This window comes from Poromitra crassiceps, assembly GCF_964638095.1.
Source record: "Poromitra crassiceps genome assembly, chromosome: 3".
NCBI classification, from domain to species: domain Eukaryota; kingdom Metazoa; phylum Chordata; class Actinopteri; order Beryciformes; family Melamphaidae; genus Poromitra; species Poromitra crassiceps.
In genome coordinates, this window is record NC_139625.1 from 3,049,150 (window position 1) to 3,068,024 (window position 18,875).

General features: G+C 44.6%; 1 protein-coding gene across 1 annotated transcript in view; it reads right to left on the minus strand.

Annotated features, from left to right (window-relative positions):
* pacrg (PARK2 co-regulated) overlaps positions 1 to 18,875 on the minus strand; it is a gene marked incomplete at both ends in the record, with an annotated part of 488,123 nt that overhangs the window by 398,952 nt on the left and 70,296 nt on the right. Inside the window, one exon of the mRNA XM_083634299.1 lies at positions 13,684 to 13,818. Coding sequence (XP_083490425.1) covers positions 13,684 to 13,818 — 135 coding nt within the window. The remainder of the gene's footprint in view (positions 1 to 13,683; positions 13,819 to 18,875) is intronic.

Consider the following 18,875-nt stretch of genomic DNA (forward strand, 5'->3'; position numbering starts at 1 on the left):
CTCCCTCTCCCCCCTCCTCTCTCTCTCTATCTCACTCCTCTCCCCCCTCCTCTCTCTCTCTCTCTATCTCACTCCCTCTCCCCCCTCCTCTCTCTCTCTTTCTCTCTCTCTCTATCTCACTCTCTCTCCCCCCCTCCTCTCTCTCACTCCCTCTCCCCCCTCCTCTCTCTCTCTATCTCACTCCCTCTCCCCCCTCCTCTCTCTCTCTCTCTCTCTCCTCTCACTCCCACTCTCTCTCCCCCCTCCTCTCTCTCTCTCTCTCGCACTCTCTCTCCCCCCTCCTCTCTCTCTCTCTCCCACTCTCTCCCCTCCTCTCTCTCTCTCTCTCTCTCGCACTCTCTCCTCTCCCCCTTCTCTCTCTCCTCTCTCTCACTCTCTCCCCCCTCCTCTCTCTCTCTCTCACTCCCTCTCCCCCCTCCTCTCTCTCTCTTGCACTCTCTCTCCCCCTCCTCTCTCTCCTCTCTCCTCTCTCTCTCTCCCCCCTCCTCTCTCTCTCTCTCTCTCTCTCTCTCTCCCCCTCCTCTCTCTCTCTCTCTCTCTCTCTCTCTCTCCCTCCTCTCTCTCTCTCTCTCTCTCTCCCCCTCCTCTCTCTCTCTCTCTCCTGGCCCCGTCTCTCACTCTCTGGCGCTGGGGAGCACAGTAGATTACAGCGGTGTTCCAGTCCTTTGGCTTCTATGTTATGGCAGGGGCCAAACACCACACACACGCACACAGCACGCACGCACGCACACACACACACACACACACACACACACACACCACACACACGCGCGTACACACACACACCACACAACCACACACGTGCGTACACACAGCTAGCTTGGTGTAGACAGGCATAGAAAGGGTTCTCTCCTGTCTCTTATCTATCTGCTGCACATGTTGCCCATACGTGTAAAGCTTTTACCTGAGCGAGCCATTACAGCCCTGCTGTTACCTCTGAGAGGCAAATTACCTCTCGGATACAACCTTCCCCTTTCCAGCCTGCCCTTCACATTCACTTCACTAGCATCTCCTCCACACGCATAGACACCAACATACTGTTGGTACACCAGCACACGCACACACACACACACACGCGCACACACGCACGCACGCACACACACACACATGCACGCACACATACGCACACATACGCACGCGCACGCACGCACGCACACGCACACACACACACGCACACACACGCGTGCACGCACACACACACACACACGCGCGCGCGCGCACGTGGACACACACAAATAAACACAGTTGCATGTCCTTAGGGTCATCATTCTCTGTCATTAGACCTGTACACACTTAGCGCCATCTAGCTTAAGTGTTCAACAAAATATGTATTGCAGGATGGAACAGCTTCCAGCCAGGCAGGTTCATAACGACACAACAGAGAGTATAGGCCATTTCAGACTTGGCAATAAGATGTAAAGCGTGCTTCTCTCTCTTTTGTCTTTTTTTTTTTTCCATAATAATATTTCTCGTTCAGAACAAAAATTAATTGCGCACGAGCAAAAATAATTAACAATCATAAATAAAAAATGATATGAAAAGTAATATAAAAAGGTACAGCATTATTATGGGAAGAGAGAAGAGACTCGGCGCTAACGATAGAGAGAGGGAATAATTCCTCCAGCACTTACAAACTAAAGCAATAACAATTCATTATCAGTGCTTATTGCTCACCCAAATCAGGACTCTTCCATAAACACTACGGTATTCAAATATGCACTGTTTTCAAACGATAAAGACGGCCTACTTTGAGCTGCTCAATGAATAATTGATCATCGTATTGTGATTTCCACAATTAATAGTAATGTCATTTGTCTACCTTGAGAAATACGCCAGTGAAAAAAGATGCACAGCACATTAGGTGTGAAAAATGCGGTGGGAATTTGACATTTTCATTTTTTGACATTTCCATCAATTAGAAACTCTCCCCTATAGATATGTTTTATGTCTCAAAGTAAAACATGGGAAAATGGCTTTAAAACTTCCACAACGTTGTATTTATTTCTACAGTGGCATTCCACCAAATCATAAAAGTAAATACTTTCCCCTTTGTTTTATGAAAATAATTATTCACCATGGTGTACTACGAGATGAAATAACTAAAATCACTCACAATCGCAAAATATCTGCAGAACTCATTTTCAACTTTCTTTGGCTCAGTGCCAACAATGTGCAGCATGTAAAGGCTTTCTGCAGGCCACCTACACATTCCATGTGTAGGGAAATAATTAGGGATGCACCGATATGACAATTTTGGCAGATACCGATAACCGGTATTAACATTGCTGTTATGGTCGATAACCGATAATAACATTGCTATTTACCCATGTCCATATGATCTGTATAAAAAACTAATTGTTATAATAATACAATTTGGTACATAATGAAAAACACATGTAAACACTTAGGTCGTTAGATTTTCTTCTTTTCTTCTTTTCTGCCGCCGCGCGTCAATACTAGGGATGGGCATTTCTAGCAAAAACACTATTCGAAATTCGCTGGCCAAATTCGAATTTAATTCGAATTTCGAAAAAAAAAAAAAAAATGTAAAAAAAAAAAAAAATTTTTTTTTTTTTTTTTGTGAGTGAAATGTTGCATTGTCTCCCCTGATTCTAAGTCTACGGCTTTATTAATTAATATAAAAAGCTTCTGCTGTGGATTTTTAGCTCAAACAAGCATTGCACCACTGAAGTAAAGAACATGTTACATGACATTGACATTTTTCGAAAATAAAAAACAGTTTTGACAATCATGAGTGGTTCATTAAATATTTAGTAGGCTCAGGTCTGAGTGCCAAAGGGGTGCCAAAGTCACCCCCTCTCCCTCTTCATGGGATTTCATCCGCCATTCATTTTTCCATAAACCTTGCTTAAAATGCTTATAAAAATTGTTTTACTTGCTCAAACCAAGCGATTTGACTATACTTAGAATCAGGGGAGACAATGCAACATTTCACTCAAAAAAAAAAAAAAAAAAAAAAATTCGAATTTCGAATTTCAATAATAAAAGTCGACCTTGATAATAACAACGATTATTCGAAAATTCGAAATTCGATGCCCATCCCTAGTCAATACACAGCTTGCGGTAAGGCACGCATTTGGATCTGTCTAGCACTGTATCAGACACAGGTTTTCATATCCTACCTGACATGTTTCGAACGCAATACTTCCGTCTTCATCTGTGATGAAGACGGATCCAATCCCAACCCCTCCCCTAGCCCAATCTTGTGATGTGTTGATGTTGCCAATAATTTTAGTTGTTGTCTTGTGCTGTTGTCTTGTCTGTTGTTTTTGATGTCCTTTTTGCCAATGACCATGATGTACAAACCAATTTTCCTAACGGACAAATAAATACTTCATTCATTCATTCAGTATAGACACTATAAACCTCTTTGGATTACATGTAAACACTGAATTTGAAAAACGTTATGCATTTCTTTAGAAAAGCCCATAAAACATAGATTTACCACATTGTTTCCTCTCAATGTGAAAACGTTGGCCGATACAGATAACCGATATTAACATTGCAACATCAGGACCGATGCCGATATGTGAAGAAAAAAAAAGACTAACGTCTGCCGATACCGATATGACTGCCGATATATCGTGCATGCCTAGAAATAATAATTATAATGTTTGCTACGACAGTGCAGCCCTGTATGCAGATGAAGCCCATGCTGTGGATATGTCTCAGAGCAAAAACCACCCCCCTCATCCTCCACTGCTCTGCCACCAACACAATGTGCAGGAAACACAATGCAATGTTCCCCCATGTGGCTCTGAGCAAACTGCCTTTCCACTAGACTACTCCATCACAGGATGGCCTCCAGCCCGGTGCTAGCCTAACCGCGTGTGAGAGGGGGGGGGGGTTGAGACCGACGCGAGGCGGCTGATTCATTCAGAGGCCAGGAGCACACGCTGCTGCCCCCTGCTGCTCGGAGGGGGGATGACGAGGTTGGGGGGGGGGGGGGGGGGGAAGGATCAAGGGACAAGGTGTGAAAAGATGGCTGCACCCGTACAGCAGAGCCGGCCATATTGATTGGACAGAGTTGTCTGGCTAAACGCGGCCTGTATGTCTATTTCATGGTCAATTTGAGAGAGGAGCTGTTTTGCTACCGTGCAGAGGCCAGCATGTACAGACAGCCTCTCTGCAGGGGGGGAAGCTGCACTCCTCACCTGAATCTCCAATCAACGCACGCAGGCACTGATACACACACACACACACACACACACACACACACACACACACACACACACACACACACACACACACACACACACACACACACACACACACACACACACATATAGCATGCTTGAGTACTCAGCCTACAAACTAGATCAACACAGCATTTATTTTTCTCTCCCCAGTCTCTTTCTGCCTCTTTTGCCCAGGCTTTTGATTTGCTACGAGGCCGAGCTCTCAGGCTGGGATTGATCCAGAGCTGCCGTCTCCAACCTGCAGTGCCCCCCGAGGGCGGCTCAGTGCAAGCACGCGGCAGCCCCTCTCCACTTACTCCAATCATGACTACACACTCTCTGCTATGATACACACAAATACACACACACATTAAGCACTGGCCACTTCTGTGTGGGCTGATTCAAAAGAACAGAGGTCCGGAAAACACACACACACACACACACACACACACATGCACGCACGCATGCACGCATGCACACACACGCACACACACGCACGCACACGCACACACACACACGCACACACACACACACACACACACACACACACACACACACACGCATGTGGACACACACAAATAAACACAGTTGCATGTCCTTAGGGTCATAATTCTCTGTCAATACACCTGTACACACTTAGCTCCATCTAGCTTAAGTGTTCAACACATATGTATTGCAGGATAGCAATACTGTATGTATCAGTGTTTCCCCCTAGAAACATTTTCAGGCCTGGAGGGATTTTCGAAAAACGTACCCCGACCGCAACGGTGGGGGGCCCTCGCTGGCGACGCTAAACTTTTAGCTAACCTGTTCACATCTATGTTCGCAATGGCATCCCAAGTATCATCATACTATTATGGGATGCGATGCGAACAGTTGTATTATGGGATGTGCGTTTCCCAGGCAACGACACACGTTGACACGTTTTGGAACAGCGATGCTCCTAAAAGCAAAATGCTTCTTGTTTTGAATGATCGAAATGTCTATGGAGAAAATGAATGAGGAACTCACTTCCGGGCGGAATGACGTCATGAAAAGTCACGTGACTGTTGAGCTCTATAGGTATGGGCGGGAGGCGGGGCATGTGTATAGGTATAAAATATATATATATATATATATATATATATATTATATATATATATATATATGTATATTTCAATCATGAGAGACCGGTCAGCAAGGTTTAACAAGGGACTTTATTTAGCAAGTGGCGTGCATGGCAAGTACTTTGGCGTATGACTCCATTGTAAGATGGCACTCCTCTTTAGGCGAGAGGGTGGCATCTATTTGGGCCAGAGAGAATCCCCCCCCCCCCCGGGATTCTCCAGGAGTCAAGACTCGTTGGTGGTGGACTGGGGAGGTGGGTGGGGTGAAATGATGGCTTCAGAGGATGGTTTCAGGGGGAATGAACAGCCGCGATGCCGGCTGCTGCTGTGATCCGCCAGAGTGGGGGGTGACGTAGAACCCTTGCTATATATAGTTTATTGAAGTTTATTGAAGTTTATTGAAAGTTTCTGGTACAGGACTATAGTCCTCTACACCAGACTCACACTCAGTACAATAATAAAAAGAAGTCACGTTGTAATATACAGTTAAAAAACAAAACAACACGACAACATAACATCCATTCAAACAAAGTACCAGAGCCAAGTACCTGGTCTAATAATAAATCAACAGCCTATACTACTATACTATATACTAGGGAGGACTGACGGCATGCCTGACGTCACGCTAGGGCTTGACTGACGTCACGGGCTGATCAGGTAATACAGATATGACAGCTTGAAATTTGGTATGGAAACCTCACATACTTTTTAAAATATATATAGATACATTTTTTGCAAAGGCAAAGATTCATTTGAAACATTGTAGATAAATAATTCATAGAAAGAGAGAGATTCTCCGTCACAATGTTTTCACCTGGAGACAGACAGCTAACTAGCGAGGAGGCTCCCTCTCTCTCCTGCTCTGTTTGAAGAAGGGAGAGGGGAAGAAAAGGCCATATTTGCTTTGATTCATTGATGCTTGCTTACTATGTCTAAATGTCATTAAGAGTGCTGTGAAGTTGGGGAGTAGCCGGCAGCGTAGCGCTTAGCTGTAATAAAGCTACGCGATGATTAGAAGAATACATCCCACACACTGTCAGACAGGGGCATGGTGCCTCTGTAGAGGTGTGTATGTTGAAACACACACACACACACACACACACAGAAATATATACAGCGCGTATACAGGTATATGCAATTACTGCGGTGTGTTTTGCTGCCCTGACTTCATATGGACTTTGTGATTGATGGATTCAGTGATTGGTGCTGTGAGACGGGGTGGAGCTTTCAACTGAGCTAATCTACACTGCCTCCTGCAGGATAACAGCCCTCAGTGGACCGGTGCTGATGTGAGAAACTGTCACCATCACCTTCAGCTGAGCATCCACGGTGATAATGATGACGATAAATGGTGTTTGCATAGCGCCTGTCAACTCCTCAAAGTCCACGAGCCAAGTCGTGTGGATTGTGTACAGAAACCCTGGAGATGTGTGTGTAGTGTGTGTAGTGTGTGTGTGTGTGTGTAGTGTGTAGTGTGTGCGCGAGTTGTAAATGAATCATTCTTGGGATTTCCCCCTGCCAGATATTTTCTTATGTGGCCTGATTGATGTGTTTTTTTCTCTTTACCAGGCTTTTAATTGGTTCCCAATAGCTTTTGTCTTTACTTCTGAAGGTTATTCACTGTTCAACCCCCACCTCCCGCCCCACTGGCAACGTTAGCACCCACGCCATTTTGTCAACGGAATGCAAACCATAAGCGCTAGTCTCTACTGGTTTTCCTTTCAGGTTTTCTTTTCAAATTGTAAGCAAAAAGTCGACAATCTTAAATTCAGAATGAACAACGTTGTTTCTAAAGAGTGCTAGTCAAGTTCCCATTGCTATCAAAACAATAGAATCATTCTCTGCAGCTTCTGGACTGTGTTTAAATTTGATCAAATGTGAGTTTTTTTTTTTCCTCTTAAAGACACACACCCTATGTTTGTAATATACCGGTCAAAGAAAATTATTTGGGGATTACCATCATGAAAAATGAAGTAGCAAGATGTTCTGAGAACTTTAGTTTATTTATTGATAACACAAAGAAAAAGCTGAACCAATGGTTAGAAAGAGATTTATCCGTGTTACTGATGAAGGCTGAAGGATTATCCCATCTTACATATGCTCTCTGTTTGTCAATAAGAAGCTGTGTACCGTAAATTCCGGACTATAAGCCGCGGCTTTTTTCCCGTTTTTTGGCCTTTTTTGCCCCCTGCGGCTTAAATAACGGTGCGTCTTATCTATGGATTTTTCCAGCAAACGGCCACTCGGGAACCTCCAAAATCTATGGATGTTGGTATGAGGCAGAACGAGAGCAAGACAGACATTATGAGAGCGAGACCCTGATTGGATGATGTTGCAAAAAATGTGCCTCGCGACCTGATTGGAGCACTGTGCCACTACTCTCTCTCAGCCACTACGGTAAAACACCCTCCCTCCTCCCTCGCTCCGGGGGGAAAAAGGCAGCGATTGAGCTTGAAAGACAGTCTGAATGAAATTGTTGAACGTAATGTAATGTAACATTCCCAATTCTATGTATTACATTCTAAAAAACTAACAGCAACATTTTGGAAGGCTAAGCCACACAACTAGCTCGTTGTAATCTAACATCATGCTTCAAAAGATGGAGAACTGGCTGTGTTACGACGATGGCGGCGATTGAGCCTGAAAGCCATGTCTGAGACAGTAGCGAGACAGGAACAACAACAGCAGCAGCAGCAAAGGATCATGCACAAACCCGAGACGAAAGGGACTGTCCGTCAGGGCGCGGACGACTGTGTGTCAGCAACTCCCTCCCGACTACCAGGAGAAAATTACAAACTTCGGCGAATTCACACAAAGAAAGATCAAGGAATATTCCATCGGACCGGAGCAGATCATAAATATGGATGAAGTGCCTTTGACGTTCGACCTGCCTCTCACTAGGACTGTTAACAAGAAAGGTGAATCGTCCATCACGTTGAGAACCACAGGTCACGAGAGAACGAATTTCACTTGTGTTCTTGGCTGCACAGCAGCTCCCGCCGATGGTGATTTTTAAGCATCTCACAATGTGTGATTTTGTCTGGGGATTAGTGACCTGACTTTTGTTTTGTTGAAATGTTAATAAATGGGAGCTTCCCCAAACAGCCATCTCTTTCCCGACAATCCCCTCTGTGCACGAAGCCTTACATATGGTAATTAAACATCAAAACACCCGCGGCTTATAGACCGATGCGGCTTATAGAAGAAAAAAATAGTCACCTTTGAAGGTGCGTCTTATAGACCGGTGTGCCTTATAGTCCGGAATTTACGGTAATGTGATTGATAAATTGATTGATAAATCGCGTTTGGATTTTCTTAAAAATAAGACTCGTGAGAAAGTCTGTTGTTATGAATACCTGTGACTCTGGTGGCCTCAACTTCCTTGAGTTGACTACTCTTGATAATACCTTCCAAATCAATTGGATAAAGACGTTTCCTAACAACCCCACATCCACTTAGAATTGTATACCCAATTTTATTTTCTCTGAGATCGGAGGCCTTAAATTTGTACTTCTATGTGACTATAAAATATAGAAACTTCCCCTATCTTTATCTAAATTCCACAAACAAATGATTTTAGCATGGTCTTACAACATAATCTCTTCCCCCCCCATAAATGTTTTATTTGGAATAGTCAGCATACTTATTCTATCCAAACTGTTTTAACAAAAATATAATTCTAGTAAGTCAACTAATAAATGATAATGGTCTGCTTTTAAACTATGCAGAATTCCTTGATACTTTTGGCATTCCTATCGCCCCAAAGGAGTTTGCCACGGTTATGGGTGCTATTCCTTCTGGATTTCTACTCCTCCAAAAGGGGGCTGATAGACCAGTTTGCTTACCAACCACAGAGCCGTGCAGAGACCCTTAGAGGGGCAGGGGCAGTCAGTCGGTCGGAGTTCGGCAGCTGGGCAGTGGGCAGGATGGCGAAGGCATGACCCGCCCATCTCTGCCTCTGATTGGCACAGGATACGATGAGAGACGCAGGATAGGATAGCCAAGCGAATGTGATTGGATCAACAATGTTTGACGCTTGGCCAATCAGAGGCAGAGAAGGGTGGGTCATGCCTTCGCTATCCTGGGAAGAAAATATCGCGCACGTCACAGAGACCCAGACGATTACTTAATTCGATTTTTTTTTTTGACGGTGGGATGTGCATCTAACCCTTTTACATCTCTTATATAAGTATTGGACGTGTACAACGTGTACAACCCATTCCACCGACCCACTAAGTGGCGACAAGGAAGGAGGAAGGCAAGCAAAAAGCAGTGTGACGAAGCCATTCTCATGAAAATGGATTGGCGAAAACGCTTTCGTTTTCGCGCTGATTGCTGGCAGTGCGGGATTGCAAATTTGCATAATAGATCACGGATGGACACACTTTGAAACACGCAGCATAAATATGACCAGAATCGCAAAAGCTAAGTGGCGACAAGGAAGGAGGAAGGCAAGCAAAAAGCAGTGTGACGAAGCCATTCTCATGAAAATGGATTGGCGAAAACGCTTTCGTTTTCGCGCTGATTGCTGGCAGTGCGGGATTGCAAATTTGCATAATAGATCACGGATGGACACACTTTGAAACACGCAGCATAAATATGACCAGAATCGCAAAAGCTTGATCAAAGCTCTCAACCAAAACTCCAAGAAGCGAGCGAGTCCAACCAGACTTCCTCAAAGAGCGGCCGCTCAGACAGGCACAGCCGCACAGCAGCTGCAAAGCAGTGAGACTGGTGACAAGCTTGTGACACGGCCGCTGGCTGCAGCCAAGAGGAAGCCCACGGAGGGAGGAGTTGGAAGCAGAGGGGAGTTTCCTGCTGTTATGGAGGAAATTACTGTTCAAAACTATTGTTTAGGTCTTACTGATGCCAAAAATGAATGGTTAAAGTGACTGTTCTATCGAATTTCACAAAAAGCCGTTTATCTCTGAATAATTTTTCTGACGCTGAAACCATGCTGTATTCAACTGCTAATGCTTACATAACTACTAACTCTACAAACTAACTCTTTTAGACAGAGAAAGCACACATTCTATTAGTTGTTTTGAGATATTGTGTGTTCACAAAATCTTAGCAGAAAAGAATCCTCGGCTCTTGTAAAATGAGCCAGAATCCTCAAAAAAAAACCATGGCAGAACCTACCTACAGCATTGAAAAACGGGCTGGCAGTCAATGTGTTAACTTCCAGGTTGAAAGGTCAACATGTGTAAATTTATTGATACATTGTTATTTATTGTTATAAGTTCTTGTTGAAGGGCGCTGGGCATCATGCCTTCACTGTAAAAAAATAAATAAATAAAAGGGCACTTTGGGCATCAGGGGAAAATGGGCAGGGGCTTGGGCACCCCTAGCACCCCCCTCTGCATGTGTCTGCCAACACCAGACCCTAAGGCAGACCTGGGCAACCGCCCGCGAGCGCCCCCTGTGTTTCCCGCACTGGAATTGAAAAATACATATAATAATTACAGTGCACCTGAATGCAACATGCAAGATACCCGCTGAATAGGTGTCGAAATAAGTGTCATTCTGGCCAATACTCCACTTCTGTTATAACATTTCAGTCTGGAATATGGAATATCTTTCAATAATCATTATGACTAAAAGGCTCAAAGTAATCTCATGTGTAAGAAATTACTGTTCTACATTGAAGTAAAAATTTAAATAATTAACTCATTGGTTTTGGATTTATTTAGCTTCAAGAGTGCATTTTTGTTCGTGTGACCCTCAACACAGGCTTTGAGAATCCCGGGCCACTTACTGATACTTATGCTTAAATTAACCCACTCATATTCTGGTTTATTTCAAGAAAAACATTTTGGCTAGTGGAAATTCTAATTGGCTGGTAACTTTAAAATCTAGCAGCCATATTGGCAGGTGGTCAAAAAAGTTAATTTCAAGCCCTGCAGGGAGAGCAGGTGGTGACATAGGAGTGAGTGAGAAAAGGATCAAATATTGGTGGTTAAGACTGAATAATGACATCACAACTGTTCATTTAAAATGAGTTATTCCTCTAAATCTGACTTCAAATGCCCCAAATTTATCGCGCCGGCGCCATTTGGCGCCCAGCCCTCAGCAAAATCTGCTCCTCTGGTAGCGAGGACATTTTTTTGTGGTCCTCTCTATCATCAAAGTTCCTGGGTTACGGCATCACAATATTTGTTCGGCCCTTGGCAACAATCTGGGTTTCTCATGTGGCCCCCCATGAAAAATAATTGCCCACCCCTGCCCTAAGGTAACTTCAATAGTGTCTGAATTCTACTTTAAGGAATAATAATCATTCTTTTGAAAATATATTAATTAGGGCTGGGACTCGATTAAAAAAATGAATCTAATTAATTAGAGGCTTTGCGATTAATTAATTGAAATTAATCGCATTTTATTCGCATATCAAATCGCATACGATTTTTCAAATCTAATGGCTTTTGGTATACAGCTTCTGCAGTTTGTCCCACTCTGATGTAGTCAACATGGTTAGCTTGTGCTTCTGTTTGGCTAGAGTAGACTTCAGCCTCTTGGTTCTTCAGAATGTCATGTATGGACTACCTTAGGCGCAAGGTTACATGCGTAGTGATTAGGTCACTGATAGATGACGCATGCGCAGTACTGTTGGGAACAGATAGGTTCCTGTTGTCAATGCTGATACACGCTCACGCTGCTAACACAGAAGCTAACAGAGAGGCTAATAAAGATACCGAGTTGGGAACAACGAGCTTGTCGTCACCGAGTGTCCTTCAGCAAGCATAAAGCTTGTACACAGGAGACGAGAGATCATACACAGCGTTGAATTCCACCTCGTGGAATCATCCTGTATCAGTGCCTCTTTTTCTTCTCCAAGTGCTGATTGCTGCTGGTGTAGTTCCTCTGTATTGGCAGGGCTGTGCTTAAAGTGACCCACTATCTTGCGACACCTTGACAACGTGTCAGTAAACCCGCTCTCACCAAGGCAAACAGTGATGCTCCTCTGCAACATGTGAGCAACGCACGGCATGTGCTGGAATGGGAGCCGTTTTCATCAACTGAGAAACGTTCCAAGTGCAAAAATAAAGGTGCGATTAAAATGCGTTAATTTTTTTAACGCGTTCATTTTTCGTCGATTAATTAATCGTAATTAACGCGTTAAAGTCCCGGCCCTAATATTAATAGTACCCCTTATGGTGTATCCTATTGGTCTAGATTTGTTGATCCAGTGTAACTTAAATTGGAGAAATGTGTGGAATCCTCCAAATAAATATCTTCTTACCAATAAAGTAAAGGAAGTTTCATTCAAAATCATATAGACATTATCCTGCTAGTCATTATCTTCTTAAGTTTAAGAAAGACATTTGTGTTGACTGTTCGGTATGTGAAATGTATACCCAGAAACAATGCTACACTTGTTCTGGCAATGTCCCTACACTAACAAATTCTAGAAAGATGTATCCCGGTATATTGAGACTGACTTTTTTTCTCTACTGGAAGAATGTACTGTTTGGTTTCTTCAATAACAATAATAATAAAATGAAATAATTATATTTAATCATTTTAATTATTATTTTAGCCAAATTCCATCTTCATAAATCCACATTTAGCCACTCTAAATCTTTATCTTGGTTTTTGAAAATGAACCCAAACAGTACATCAAAACAATCTTTTACTCAAAAAATTAGAAAGCTGCAATTGAGTTATGCTCTCGTAATTGTATGTATTAATGACGTCTTTATTTGTGTGTTTGTTTTGTCTTTATTTTTGTTTTCCATGTACATTTGTAATACTGTCAATAAAGATGTAAAAAAAAATATCTTTAAAATGAGAATCAGAACCGTTTCCATTAGCGGCTGTTAAGCGAATAAGTACAGTAGGTTGTGTGTGGGAGGGCTGAGACATGAGAGAGCTTATTGTCATAGGAGAAGTGTACATTATGATGTGGTATAATCTGCTGCTGGCTGTATTTCCTTCTTTCTGGCAGTGATGATGAGTAAATATATATATTTGGGAAATGAGTCGCACAAACCAGTTCTGGGAGTCACCGTGCAAAAGACATTGTAGGGACGGAGAGTCTTTGGATGAAAACCCGTTATTTAGGATCCAGGACAGCATTTGATCTGTTGCAGGATCTTCGGAACGTTTGGGTCGGTCAGGCGCCGGTTCGGCCAGCAGAACGCACATCGCAGCAGAGCGGACGAACTGCCAGCTCGTGCTCGACATGGACCAGCTAATCACTTATTGGGAAAAGGTGTTTCCATCTCCTTTTGCAGCAGAAACCACCTCGGGCGAGCGTCAACAAGTCTTTTCTAATTTTCTTGTTTCCATCAACCTTTTCTTTGATATACTTCTAAATGTGCATCAAAACAGGTGGATAGAAATGCAGCTAGCGCTATCACAAGGGCAGTGCCCCCTACCTTCCATGCGATGCGATTGCCTTTGGCGTTGTGCTCCAGGGCCATTGGGAACTCTCCCCTCTCGTAGAACTTGCGGAACCCCGTAGGTCTGGACGGACGCTCCCGGAAAGCCCCTGCAGCTGGTGGGCCCACCACCTGGTCCAACAGCAGGACAGACAGAGGAAAGACAATAGAGAAGGAAATTAGAAAATGGGATTGAGGGGAGAAGAAACAGAGAAATACAGAGAGCGAGTGAGAGAATTGTTTTTTGAAATCAGAATTGACCGTTTCCCCCCTACAAGAATAGAATCACCACCACTATAGTGCCTTTTCTTACAAGTAATTCAGGGAGACATACTATGTGTCTGCTCCTCTAAGGCAAGCAAAACACAGATTGTGTGTAAGCGTGTGTGTCTGTGTGCGTGTGTGTGTGCGCGTGCATGTGTGGGTGTGTGTGTGTGTGTCTGTGTGTATGTGTGTGTGTGTGTGTGTGCGCACGTGCATGTGTGGCTGTGTATGTGTGTGTGTGTGCGCACGTGCATGTGTGGCTGTGCGTGTGTGTGTGTGTGTACTGTGTTGGCCCCGTAGCCAGAGGCACTGCCAGCGGCATGTAGGATCATCTCCTCTCAGCCTCCATATTGGATATGTGCTATTACTGTGCCACTGAAAGCCACTGGGAGTCCTATCACTTTACACTGTGTCTGCTGCTAATGTTGTGGTATTGGCAGTGATGTACTCATAAAACAGATGGACGTGGAAGCAACACATTCCAGTGGAAAGGAGAGGAAGAGAAGCTAAATAGATGACATTGTGAAGAGGAAGGCAGGCCTGCAGAAAATCACTCCACCACAGGACCACAGGAGTGCGAACAGCGTCCGAAGATACAAAACCAAGCACCTGCTGAAGACCCAGGGGTGGGACTTCTCAGATGCAAACTGAAGAAAGGAGGGAATAACCGCACACGTTTCGACCCACGCAGTCCTCATACGTCCTAATTAAACATTTGGAGCTGTTTTCCAGTGTGCGGATATTCCTTTCTTTCTTCAGTTTGCACCTCTATATCCAGTAGGGGTGTCACGGTACACAAAAGTCACGGTTCGGTACGTACCTCGGTTTTGGGGTCACGGTTCGGTACGAATACGGCACGGTACGAAAACGGGGAAAAAAAGCAACAAATCCCAAATTCAGTTTTTTTCCCTTTGAATATGTCTGAATTCTGCTTTTTATGCTATTTTTACCATCAGAAATAGTGTCTAATATGTGGGAATGAATAAATGTCCACTATTTAATAAGATCTAGGCAATCCACACAAAAAGGTTTTACTCTAGAGCAGTGATTTTCAAAGTGTGGGGTGCGCCTCCCTCTCAGATGTCTGTATTCCAGCTGTTTGACAGGGCAAAGGCATTTCCCCCCACTTTAAATCTTTATTGTACACAAGTTTGTAAACAGAGCGCATGTGTGGAGTAGCCTAATACTCCCACCAACCCCTCCCCCTGTTGTATTTGTTTTATGTAGCATTTGCGTTTGATGTAAGCACTAATTTGGAATCCTATCTAAAAGCGGCCACTAGGCGGCAGTGTTTCTTTAGTCAACGTCAAAATACCTACATGTTCAGAAGAAGAATAAAACGGCAGAAGAAGAAAAACTTCTAAACCCTGTTGAAAGATACCCCCACTGTCTGACAGACAACGGGGTGGGTTTCACTTTCCCAGTAAGTACGGGAAAGAACCCTGTCAGCGCCTTAACGTTATTGGATGTGAGTTTTGTTTAGCATAATATGATTACGTTCGGTCATCTAATGGATTATTGGAACATGACAAGGAGTCATCGCCTCTTCCTCACCGCAGCTTGCCTGTCTGCATCCGCAGATGTCTGCTTGACCGCATCACTCATCCCACGCGATGTATGTTGCTTGTTTACAAGTTAACAGCTTTGTCAGTGTTATGTAACGTTTAGCCGCAACGCGCAACTATAAAGGACTTTGTCGCGGCTACGTAACGTTACATTGGCAAGCTTACCTCGTTGGCTTGATGTTGACAGAATTTGCAAAACAGCTTATCGCCACAAAACGTCCCATTCTGTGAACGCGGATTTCTATGGCCCTTGTGTTGTTTTGGTGTGTCTTCTTCTGTGGCGTTTAATTCAATTCAATTCAATGCCGTTCAAACAGTGTTTAGGTGCTTCTGGATTTGACGTATTCGTCGTGTCGTTTCATGTACCGTGAAACGAGGTACCGTGAGGGTCGTACCGTAAACTCACGGGACGAATACATGTACCGTGACACCCCTAATATCCAGCACCTGGCCTCACTACAGGTTGGATGTGCATACAACTACTCCTTTTTGAACTTCTCAGATGCAAACCATGCACCTGCACTGCACCAACATGTTGTAGCGGTGCTTTGCAACAGCATGTTGTAGCGGTGCTTTGTAACAACATGTTGTAGCGGTGCTTTGTAACAACATGTTGTAGCGGTGCTTTGCAACAGCATGTTGTAGCGGTGCTTTGTAACAACATGTTGTAGCGGTGCTTTGTAACAACATGTTGTAGCGGTGCTTTGTAACAACATGTTGTAGCGGTGCTTTGTAACAACATGTTGTAGCGGTGCTTTGTAACAACATGTTGTAGCGGTGCTTTGCAACAGCATGTTGTAGCGGTGCTTTGTAACAACATGTTGTAGCGGTGCTTTGTAACAACATGTTGTAGCGGTGCTTTGTAACAACATGTTGTAGCGGTGCTTTGTAACAACATGTTGTAGCGGTGCTTTGTAACAACATGTTGTAGCGGTGCTTTGTAACAACATGTTGTAGCGGTGCTTTGTAACAACATGTTGTAGCGGTGCTTTGCAACAGCATGTTGTAGCGGTGCTTTGCAACAACATGTAGCGGTGTTGTAGCGGTGCTTTGCAACAACATGTTGTAGCGGTGCTTTGCAACAACATGTTGTAGCGGTGCTTTGTAACAACATGTTGTAGCGGTGCTTTGCAACAACATGTTGTAGCGGTGCTTTGCAACAGCATGTTGTAGCGGTGCTTTGCAACAACATGTTGTAGCGGTGCTTTGTAACAACATGTTGTAGCGGTGCTTTGCAACAACATGTTGTAGCGGTGCTTTGCAACAACATGTTGTAGCGGTGCTTTGCAACAACATGTTGTAGCGGTGCTTTGTAACAACATGTTGTAGCGGTGCTTTGTAACAACATGTTGTAGCGGTGCTTTGCAACAACATGTTGTAGCGGTGCTTTGCAACAACATGTTGTAGCGGTGCTTTGCAACAACATGTTGTAGCGGTGCTTTGCAACAACATGTTGTAGCGGTGCTTTGAAACAACATGTTGTAGCGGTGCTTTGTAACAACATGTTGTAGCGGTGCTTTGCAACAACATGTTGTAGCGGTGCTTTGTAACAACATGTTGTAGCAGTGCTTTGTAACAACATGTTGTAGCGGTGCTTTGCAACAACATGTTGTAGCAGTGCTTTGTAACAACATGTTGTAGCGGTGCTTTGAAACAACATGTTGTAGCAGTGCTTTGTAACAACATGTTGTAGCGGTGCTTTGCAACAACATGTTGTAGCGGTGCTTTGTAACAACATGTTGTAGCGGTGCTTTGCAACAACATGTTGTAGCAGTGCTTTGCAACAACATGTTGTAGCAGTGCTTTGCAACAACATGTTGTAGCGGTGCTTTGTAACAGCATGTTGTAGCGGGGTCCCAGTCCGCGTGCCGCGTGCCTCGTGCGCGTCCCTCGCCATCTGTGTGGCACGGCCGCACGCCTGGCAGATGTGTTGCTGTCATTAATCCTCAGATTACCGCCCAGTGAGAAACAGAGTCTTTCCACAGCAGCCTGCAGGAAGAGCCGAGTGGGACCAGGATGTGTACGGTACAGCAGTACAGCAGTACAGCAGTACAGCAGTACAGCAGTACAGCAGTACAGCAGTACAGTAGTACAGCAGTACAGCAGTACAGCAGGACAGTAGTACAGCAGTACAGCAGTACAGCAGTACAGCAGGACAGCAGTACAGCAGTACAGCAGTACAGTAGTACAGCAGTACAGCAGTACAGCAGGACAGTAGTACAGCAGTACAGCAGTACAGCAGTACAGCAGTACAGCAGGACAGTAGTACAGTAGTACAGCAGTACAGCAGTACAGCAGGACAGCAGTACAGCAGTACAGCAGTACAGCAGGACAGTAGTACAGCAGGACAGCAGGACAGCAGGACAGCAGTACAGCATACAGCAGTACAGCAGTACAGCAGGACAGCAGTACAGCAGTACGTACAGCAGGACAGCAGTACAGCAGGACAGCAGTACAGCAGTACAGCAGTACGTACAGCAGGACAGCAGTACAGCAGGACAGCAGTACAGCAGTACAGCAGGACAGTAGTACAGTAGTACAGCAGGACAGCAGTACAGCAGTACAGCAGGACAGCAGGACAGCAGTACAGCAGGACAGTAGTACAGCAGTACAGCAGTACAGCAGTACAGCAGTACAGCAGGACAGCAGTACAGCAGTACAGCAGTACAGCAGTACAGCAGGACAGCAGGACAGTAGTACAGTAGTACAGCAGGACAGCAGTACAGCAGTACAGCAGGACAGCAGTACAGCAGGACAGCAGTACAGCAGTACAGCAGTACAGCAGTACAGCAGTACAGCAGTACAGCAGTACAGCAGTACAGCAGGACAGTAGTACAGTAGTACAGCAGGACAGCAGTACAGCAGTACAGCAGGACAGCAGTACAGCAGTACAGCAGGACAGCAGTACAGCAGTACAGCAGTACAGCAGTACAGCAGTACAGCAGTACAGCAGTACAGCAGTACAGCAGGACAGCAGTACAGCAGGACAGCAGGACAGCAGTACAGCAGTACAGCAGTACAGCAGTACAGCAGTACAGCAGTACAGCAGTACAGCAGTACAGCAGTACAGCAGGACAGTAGTACAGTAGTACAGCAGGACAGCAGTACAGCAGTACAGCAGGACAGCAGTACAGCAGTACAGCAGGACAGCAGTACAGCAGTACAGCAGTACAGCAGTACAGCAGTACAGCAGGACAGCAGTACAGCAGTACAGCAGGACAGCAGTACAGCAGTACAGCAGTACAGCAGTACAGCAGGACAGCAGTACAGCAGTACAGCAGTACAGCAGTACAGCAGTACAGCAGTACAGCAGTACAGCAGTACAGCAGTACGTACAGCAGGACAGCAGTACAGCAGTAC